General features: G+C 41.1%; 1 protein-coding gene across 9 annotated transcripts in view; it reads left to right on the forward strand.

Moving 5' to 3' along the window:
- Positions 1 to 8,903, forward strand: part of UNC80 (unc-80 subunit of NALCN channel complex) — a 223,535-nt gene extending 214,632 nt beyond the window's left edge. For 8 of the 9 annotated variants that reach the window (XM_089672076.1, XM_089672101.1, XM_089672110.1 and 5 more), the window contains one exon: positions 3,099 to 8,903. In XM_089672076.1, the coding sequence (XP_089528202.1) occupies positions 3,099 to 3,365 (267 nt within the window). In that variant the 3' untranslated portion in view covers positions 3,366 to 8,903. The remainder of the gene's footprint in view (positions 1 to 3,098) is intronic. The other variant, XM_089672138.1, reaches the window with a different exon arrangement.
- The last annotated feature ends 1,557 nt before the right edge of the window (positions 8,904 to 10,460 follow it).

Consider the following 10,460-nt stretch of genomic DNA (forward strand, 5'->3'; position numbering starts at 1 on the left):
TGTCAACTCTCAAGATGAGATCCAAAGAGCTGTCACTATCAGTGAAGCAAGCCATCATTAGGCTGAAAAAACAAAACAAACCCATCAGCGAGATAGCAAAAACATTTGGCGTGGCCAAAACAACAGTTTTGAACATTCTTAAAAAGAAGGAACGCACTGGTGAGCTCAGCAACACCAAAAGACCCGGAAGACCACAGAAAACAACTGTGGTGGATGACCGAAGAATTCTTTCCCTGGTGAAGAAAACACCCTTCACAACAGTTGGCCAGATCAAGAACACTCTCCAGGAGGTAGGTGTATGTGTGTCAAAGTCAACAATCAAGAGAAGACTTCACCAGAGTGAATACAGAGGGTTCACCACAAGATGTAAACCAGTGCTGATCCTCAAAAACAGGAAGGCCAGATTAGAGTTTGCCAAACGACATCTAAAAAAGCCTTCACAGTTCTGGAACAACATCCTATGGACAGATGAGACCAAGATCAACTTGTACCAGAGTGATGGGAAGAGAAGAGTATGGAGAAGGAAAGGAACTGCTCATGATCCTAAGCATGCCACCTCATCAGTGAAGCATGGTGGTGGTAGTGTCATGGCGTGGGCATGTATGGCTGCCAATGGAACTGGTTCTCTTGTATTTATTGATGATGTGACTGCTGACAAAAGCAGCAGGATGAATTCTGAAGTGTTTCGGGCAATATTATCTGCTCATATTCAGCCAAATGCTTCAGAACTCATTGGACGCCGCTTCACAGTGCAGATGGACAATGACCCAAAGCATACTGCAAAAGCAACCAAAGAGTTTTTTAAGGGAAAGAAGTGGAATGTTATGCAATGGCCAAGTCAATCACCTGACCTGAATCCGATTGAGCATGCATTTCACTTGCTGAAGACAAAACTGAAGGGAAAATGCCCCAAGAACAAGCAGGAACTGAAGACAGTTGCAGTAGAGGCCTGGCAGAGCATCACCAGGGATGAAACCCAGCGTCTGGTGATGTCTATGCGTTCCAGACTTCAGGCTGTAATTGACTGCAAAGGATTTGCAAACAAGTATTAAAAAGTGAAAGTTTGATTTATGATTATTATTCTGTCCCATTACTTTTGGTCTCTTAACAAGTGGGAGGCACATATGCAAACTGTTGTAACTCCTACACCGTTCACCTGATTTGGATGTAAATACCCTCAAATTAAAGCTGACAGTCTGCAGTTAAAGCACATCTTGTTCGTTTCATTTCAAATCCATTGTGGTGGTGTATAGAGCCAAAAATGTTAGAATTGTGTCTATGTCCCAATATTTATGGACCTGACTGTATATATATATATATATATATATATATATATATATATATACATATACAGAAAAGCAATAGCTAAGGGGAGATTGGGAGATCATAATAATATCATTAGGATTAACTAAGGATTAAAAAGAGATTAATTGGGAACATGGACTATTTAATCACTTTTTTACTTACATGGTAGATTTAACAGACATATGCAGATCAAATGTCCCCTTAAAAATTGCTTTAAATGAACCAGAGTAATTAAAATTAATAATAAACAATAGAGGCCTAAGGTTTGGGGAAGCAGAGTAGATTTAAAGTGGTTGTAAAGGCTCAAGGTTATTTTACCTCCCTTTATTCTATGTGCAGTAGTCCCCCCTAATACTTACCTAAGCCCCATCGTGATCCAGCGGTGTGCACAAAAGCCTTAGCTGTCTGGGGACTCTCCCACCTCATTGACTGAGACCACAATCACAGCCAGTGAGCCAATGAGGAGAGAGAGGGGGCGGGGCAGAGCTGCAGCTCTGTGTGTGAATGAACACGCAGAGCAGCGGCTTAGGAGCGAGCCCGCTTGGGTGCTGTCATAGCAAGCTGCTTGCTTTGGGAGCACTCGCCAGGAGGGAGAGACCAGGATTGCTGATGGGGGACGCCAGGAGAATCAGGGCTGCTCTGTGCAAAACTGTTGCACAGAGCAGGTAAGTATAACATGTTTGCTTGCTTTTTTTTATTGACTTTAATATCATTTTAATGGCTTATAATTTTTTTGTTTTTTTTAACAAATTATCTTTTTGCAGTAACAGGAGAATCAGCGCGCTTGTTTTATAAACAACCCCTTGTGATCACTATGAACTCACCGTCATAATGACCACATGATTAGGAACCAGAGTAGTTTCTGATTAAGGCCTCATGCACACAGGGCGTCAGGCATTTATTTCTCACTGCTTTCAAATGGCCCTCTATGTTATCCTATCTGTCCATGCATACATAGACTTTTAGAAGCTTTTAGTAGCAGTAGCATTTACCAGCAGGAAAAAAAAAACAGGGCAAGTGTGTCCAGGAGCAGCAGCGTTTTGGCAGAAAAATCGCTTGATGGCGCTAGGCACATTAAGCGCTTAAGCGTTAGTTCATTTCATCAATTCGTCACTTCATAAACTATCATTCTGGCCAATGAAATGAATTATTGCCTAAGCGTATTTAGATCATTTTCTGCATATACATTGCTGCCAGGAGGACAGCTTCTAGGAGAGTTTTTTTTAACGTCCTGTGTGGCCTAATAGTGTGAAACCAGTGTTGTCAGTGACTGTTGCAAGCTTTTTGTTTCAAAACAGAATGTAAATTACTTCTCCCTTAGCTGAGGCATTGTGCTGAGAAAATGTTATCTACAGACTTGGGGATTGGGGGGGGGGAGAAAGGGTTAAGAAAAATCTTTCTGTAACTCAAAATGTGTACTTACTAAATGCACCATAGGTGCTAACTGCAGTAATCTGTAACATGGCACTGCCTATGTCTGACAGTAGGTCATGTGGGTTTTCTATTTTCTTTATTATTAAACTTGCCTTTATAGAAAACAGATTATTCCAGGCGTCAGCCTTCAAATCACTAAAATAAAAATTTACAACAATTGCAATTGCAACATCTCCTTTAACGTCTTGGTTATTATATAGCCATAAAATGAAATACTTGCAGAATAGTAAAAGTTGCCTGTATTTCTGTATGCAAGTTCCCCATTGTTCATTGTCTGTATTGCACATTGCTGATAAAACATAACTTTGTTTTTACACCTGGTATGTACTAAATATCTGTTATCTAACTTTGTATTTCAGAGAAGGGGACACTTCCTGAGGAAGGAGGACTCAGAATCCAGTCGGGGAGCAGCAGCCCCACTTCTCCACAGCTCACCAACCTCCCATCTTTCGGATCCTGAAGACTTTGCTGGACTGGAAACCAGTAGCCTTCTTCAGTACACAGATACTGTCCTTCATATCAGCGAGGATAATGGCATGGAGAACCCACTGGTGTCAGGACACTTTCATTTCACACAGATCGAGCTGGGGGAGACAGATATTGACTTGGATGAATCTCATGTTTAGCTTTTAGATCTAATCAGCTGCTCAAGTTCTGTTATTTTTCTGTTTTGTTCTCACCCATGCCTGTAGAAACTGTATAGTCCTTGTACTCCCTCCTTTGTAATTGTTTCGTTTGCTCTGGAGGGTGTGTATACATATGCTGCTCATATGACCTTGCTGCTTTGCTCTAAGAAAAAATAGTTTTATATTATTAATTAAGGTTCATAGATGGATATGGCAGTGTGGATACTGTGCTTATCTATTTGACACACAATGATCACACTTTGATCTACAGTTGATTATCTTTCATTATACATATATGCTTCATGACACAGAGAACGTGGCTTGCAAGACTTTTGTATATAATTATTATTATTATTATTATACAGGATTTATATAGCGCCAACAGTTTGCTCAGCGCTTTACAATATAACAGGAGACAATACAGCAACAATACAGTTCAATACAAGAGGGATAGGAGGGCCCTGCTCCTCGGAGCTTACAATCTAGGAGGGATGTATAATAAAACATGTAGTTAACATAGATACATTGAATTCATCATGTAAAAGCTTACCAAAGCATCCTGTTGGTTCTGTGAACTGGAGGTTCGATTAGGAACACATTTCATAGGCCCTCCTAATGACAGGATCTGGGTCAAATTTCTACATCTATGATCCTTGTTATTTGGACAAAGCATAGGACTCATTTGAATAAGGCTCCTTGTGTGGTACTCAGGTATACTTAGGAAACAGCTCACTTGCAGCTGTAGGTATGCTGCAAGGTCCATGCTGTTCTGCAACCCCTTTATCATGCCTACCCCTAGTGTTGGGGGTCAGGCACTATAGCTCTGTCTTCCCATATAGCTTTGGCAGGCGCGAGCTAAGCACAGCAAACAGGTAATTGCAGTTGGCAGACAGGCAGAGAGCTCCAATGGCGGTCCGGGTTCAAGACAAGCAACGTTCAGGGAGTAGTCAGGGTCCAATCTGTGGTCAAAAGGCAGGCTAAGTTCAGAGAGTAGTCCATAGTCAAATCCAAGGTCAAAAACAAGGAAATACAAATTAGCTGGCAGGGTGGGGATCAGGTGAAGGTAAAGGTCAAGGATCGGGAACAAAGCAAGTAAACTGTGAACTTAAAGCACATGTTGAAACACTATCACCAGCATGACGCTAGGAGCTTGACAGGCTTAAAACAAGCTTGGACTCTACCCAGAGGCTATGTCTATATCCATCACCCTGCAGCTGGACAGTCAGACAGAGGGAGAACAGCTCAGCCAAAACTGGGTTGTTGGAATGAGACCAGCAGCTGCCATGGAAAAGGTGCGCTTCGCACTCCTGCCACCCTTTGTATCAAAAATGACATATTTTTTCAGTTCTCCTCCTTACTGGAATAGTAATGCATAGTCACAACAGTAACCTATAAAGTCTTACTACATATTATTTCAATACTATTACTTTACAACTTAATGCCTACATGTAGTACAGTTTAAACTTTTACTTGGTGAAGTCCTGTAGATGCTACCAGATACTTGCTGTTACCTTCATTATTATTATACAGGATTTATTTAGCGCCAACAGTTTACGCAGCACTTTACATTAGTCAGAAAAGACCATTTCTGTTGTCCTATATGGTTTAGTGATAATTTATCTTTTTTCTGGGACAGATCTCATGGTTGAGCTCCATCAACTGCTATTGCACAGTCCATTGAAATAGTTTTAGTGAACAGTAGCGTTATAGTAATCAATAAACCCATATACACAGCTGTATCTACATAAATGTTTGCTGTATTTAGCTGAGCACAAAAAAAGGACACTGCTGCAAATTTTACAGGCGTAGACCTGCAGATTTTACACACGTACATATATGTATAATCACACATAAACATGAAAACTTCAGGTGTGTGTTTAATGCAGGAAATTTTAGCTCTGCCAGCAAGAACCTTTCTTTCATGTAGAAAATACATGTATACCAATGTGAATGAGCCCTAAAGCTTCTGTCAGTGGGTTGTGGGATAACAGGCAGTGGAGCTTAGTTATGTAATCAACCCAGGAGGTACATTTTAACTAAATCAGAGAAAGGCTCATAAGACACTTTTATAGGCAATAAAGCTAACAGCAGGCATCTTGGCATAATGTCTGCCTTTTAAGAATTGGTAGCATTGTTGCATTAACCATGCTATGCAATGTTGACATCGACTATAAATAAGCTGTCAGCTAAAGTGGAGCTAAAATAAAAAAAAATTCTGGTTGGTAGGATTTTTGGCAGCCCCTTTCTTGCCCCTTATATTTATATTTTGCCAGGAATGGAGCTGGGTGCTATGTCAGTGCAGCTCCAATGTGCATGGGCAGGACTTACACCATCAGTAACTTCCCAATGTCAGAGCTGAAAAAAGCTGAACCCAAAAGAAAACTAGCTGAAGATATTAATGGCAGTGAAGGATGAGCACAGATGTCGTATCGCAGAAGGAGGGCACCCTAGGGGGTAAGTGAGCCACAAATATGCTGTGCAAACTTGCACACTATGGCAAAAGCCCTACCATCAAAGTGGTAAAGTTGAGCTTTAACACTAAGTGAATGGATCTCCTCACAGGGTTTTCGACCTTTTGATTCACAGGTCCAGCTCTGTGATGGCTATTTAGCCTTGTACAAGTGTTTAGTTAGAGAGACCTTCCTAACAAGCTCTTCGCAAGTTTTTGATGAGTCACAACTGTAAATCAACTAGAGGTAGATTAGATCTCTTAATGCTAGGTTGGGCATTTTTAAGGCAGCTCAGATGATTAATTTTTTTTCATTCAATCAGTGGGTTGAACAAAAAAAATAACTTTATCCCTCCATTCACACATTCAAGGTGGATGGGAGAATCCTTCCCATTGACCCTTTGATGGCGGGGACACCTCTCTGCCATCAGAATACACTGATCAGCAATGCCAGCTATAGCTGGTAGCGTTTATCGAGTGGAAATTTTCCAACAGGCAGTTGTACAGAAATCAGTTGGTAGATTGACTTATGTACAACTACACTGCCCATACATGGATCGAAATGCAGATGGTGTAGGCCAGCTTTAAGCAGCCTCAGTGCAGAAAATCTTCTGAGTTGCAGAGAGTGTTCTGTAAATATAAAAGGATAGCTATGCCAAACTAGAAAGTGTACGTCAGCATAGACGGGAGAGGCGAGGAGATGAATGCCATGGAGAGAAGATGGTAGCTCTGCTTACCTCATATAGGTGCAGTAATGTGTGGAACAGAGGCCAACCAGGGACATTGGTGAGGACCAACAGAAAATGGTCAGATCTGCTAAAAGTCATGGTCATCTTCTGTCTATATAGGTAGCTTAGGCTACCAGCATACTAAGGACAAGTTGTTATTTCTCTGCCATATCCATCTCTATGAACCCTGAGCCTCTGACTCATGAAGGACCAAAGAATGCAACTAAAAACCAACTCCAGGCACTTAGTTTCAATGTGCTGTAAGTTCTTTGTGAATGTCTAGTAAATTCACCTTGATCATCTATTTCTACGCAAGCCATAGCACAGGCATACTCTGAAAAATGCTGTCTTTCTGTGATGTACATGTGACACATTTCAGCCTGAGCACATTATCGGCATAGTATATATGTGGCAGCTCATGTTGCTGTGACACTGGGAACCCGGGCAGCTTTGCACAGTGATTGAGGCCTTACGTGTGACCTACGAATTAGAGTGTGTATGTGCTAATCTGATTTACTATAAGTATTCAGGTTCCACTGTTGTGTTATATTCTTTCCTATTATAGTAGTGGTACTGATGGGGTTACCCTAATACAAGTAATTCATCCTATGTATTTCATGTTATATAGAATGCTTTTATAAGTAGAGGTTTCCTTGCTGAGCATTCCACAGTAACACACAGTGATGTCTATGTCATTGTTTATACGGACTCCTTATTAAGCATACTGTATGTATACAGGTTATACCTGGGAGAGTACTTATGTATGGTCTCTTACATTTCAAGGGGACCTGTCATGACAGAAATACGAGAGCTGCCACTGGTGACTTTCTTTCCTTGGCTGTCATGCTGATCCTCTAAGCTCAGGCTATTGGAACAAGTTTACAATTTGGATGATTCCACTTCACTTACTGTATTTCCAGATAAGGAGCTAAGAAGGTTTAAAACAAACCAACTCTGGCAAGCTGTCATGTTTGTCTCTTAGGCTAGGTTCACATCTTTATGTGAGCACAGCCGCCCATTGATTTAAATGGGATGCCATGCCTCCTGAAATGTAGGGAAAAGGTCCCTGCAGCATTTTAGGCTAGGGTCACATCTGTGTGGCTCTGCAAGCTGCACTTTGCGTGGGCACAGCAGCCCATTCATTTGAATGGGCTGAAGTACGTCCTGAAATGCAGAGAAAAGGTCCCTGCAGCATTTTAGGCTAGGGTCACATCTGTGTGGCTCTGCAAGCTGCACTTTGCGTGGGCACAGCAGCCCATTCATTTGAATGGGCTGAAGTATGTCCTGAAATGCAGAGAAAAGGTCCCTGCAGCATTTTAGAATTCACAGCACACACGGGAATTGCAAATGCAGTGCGGTTCCCAGTGCAAGAACGATTTCCAGTGCATGCAGCGTTTCATTAACATTAATGGCACCTGCACACAGCTACTGTATTTTTTTATGCCGGTGGTTGTGGCTGCGGGAACAGGTACATTCCCGAAGTGGTAATCATGTGCACAAATGTGCAAAACCTACCTTTAACTGGTTGCCTTTAAGAGGTGGTACTAGCTGATCTGTGAAAATGATGCCTAAGATTGGAAGATAGATGCTTATCCTGTTTACACACACATTTCCAAGGAGATTGCTAACTACTTGAATTAAGAAAAGGAAGTATTATATTAATATCACTCTCTATTGAAAACATACAGACTGGATTGCATTTTTTAAAATACATGTACTTAGTTGCTACAAAGTTCCCCATCCACCCTCCCTAGTCCCTCAATACATAGATCTGGTTCCAATCTTAGCAGATCAGTACTTACCTTGTCTGTTACCTTTGGCCTCCCATACTGTCTAAGTCCCAGCCAGTAAAAATCTAGAACTAGGCTGCATGCATTAACATCCCACAAACTTGATATAGCAGGAGCAGCATTCAATTCAAGTCTATGGGATGATAGTGCTCTGCAGTAGATTTTTACCAGCTGGACTGCAGACAGCGCAGGAGGCCATAGTCATCAGACAAGGTTGGTAAATACGGAGCTTTTGAAGTGGGAAACCAGTTCTGTGTATTAAGGGTGGCTAGGAAGGGGGTTTGGGGAAACTTTTTAGCAAAACATGTACATGTACTGTAAAGCTGACCTCCTTGCTATGGTTTTCTACATATTGCACACCATTGTTTTGCACTGCCTTATTAAAAAAAAGCCTGCATGTCTTCTTACCAAGAGAACACAGCATTCAATTGTTGAAATAATTCCTCCGCAATGAAAGAAGTGACTGCTGGAGATTCACAATTATAGTTTTTTGTCAAATGTATATCAGAAAGAAGTTACATATCCATATATGTTCTATGTGCTGTACAAAAAATAAATATCTATTTTAAAATGTTGTGGTTATCGAAATATTTCAAACACAGGTATATCTGAACCTTCATGAATATATATATTCATTTACATAGTACGTGAGACTTCATTCACACCATACATGCATGAAACTGATGCAACAATTAACAGATTTGATTTGCATAGGCTTGTTCACACTGTGCACAGAGATGTGCGTATTTATTACGTAATTGCTTTCTATGTGTCCTGTTCACACCATAACACTAGTATCGTGCAGATTTTTTCTGCATAGAGATATGTAACATGAACTCTCTGCAAGGGCACAAAAAATTGTTCTCTACGTGCCCTGTTCACAATGTTGATCATACACATTGGAGATTCCTGCGCAGAAAAATCTGCACATGATACCAGTGTTGTGGTGTGAACAGGGCACATAGATGCTACTTCACCTAGAAGTTTTGGGTGTTTGCTCACACCTTTCTGTGTTCTAGCCCTTCCCTTCCCTCTCTCATAATGGCAATAGCAAGTATACAGACCCAGGAACTTATAGGATAAGTTCACCTTTGGGAACATGTTATATGATCCAACCGTTTTTAGGGTCGAACATGTAACATGTTCTCAATGCTGCAGCTGCTGCCCGATTCTCCCCCCCCCCCGTGACAGCAGTACTGGCAGAAGTTCCCCGGACTAGCAGTCATTTTTTTTAAATAGTGCAGCCATGCAGTGCTCCGCCCACACGGCCACGTCATTCATTCACAGAATTCTGTGAATGAATGAACTACAAGTGCAGACAGGCCTAGCAGCTGTCGGCTTGTAGTTCTCATGAACTACCACGGCAGTGTGGAATGTCGTAATAGTTCATTGATTCTTCCTGTCAGTATATCTGCTTGCTTGTACATCCTGTATGGGCAACAGAATATACTGACAGGTCTGCAGGAGACATGCATGGCACCAGTGATCTGCTGATCGCTGGTGAAATGATTTTCACGCTCCTACAACAAAAATAATAAATGCACATTTTTTACCTCCAAAATAATGTGCATTTCTTATTTTTTTGTCAAAAGGTGAACTTATCTTTTAATAAGATAGAGATCTCACCAATAAGAAATCCTCAGGTAGTTTAGAGCTTGTATTAAACCCAAAAGCAAACATTTATGATATTGCAGCTTACCAATTCTTAGACATGGTGGCTCCATTAGTTTTCTTTTTTAGGCTTTCTTTCCTTTGTGGCCAGTAAGTCTGTTGTTTTTCAACAGAACAAGCTTTCCTGCAGATGTAGCAGTTAGTGGGCTGACACAAATCGTTTAACACTGACAGTGGTGCTTACAATGAGCAGCTTTTTATTCATTTAAATAAAACCTTTATCTCAAAAGAAAAACAACTGTTGCTGTAACTGCTTATAAAATGTTAGCTGAAGTTTAGTTTTATTTGTTAGTGTATCTAACTCTGCTAGTAAATCTAGGACAACACTACCCTCCCCCCAGACTGACAATGCTGCTTTCCAAAGGTATCTCTGTTGCTCCCTCATCCAGAGTGGGGCACTCTAATACTCTAAGAGGTATTTTTCTCGCCTAATCACCAGGTGAAATCAGAGGGAAGA

Source organism: Staurois parvus, unplaced genomic scaffold (genome assembly GCF_062004578.1).
Source record: "Staurois parvus isolate SC_StPar_1 unplaced genomic scaffold, SC_StPar_1.0 ptg000011l, whole genome shotgun sequence".
Taxonomy (NCBI): Eukaryota; Metazoa; Chordata; class Amphibia; order Anura; family Ranidae; genus Staurois; species Staurois parvus.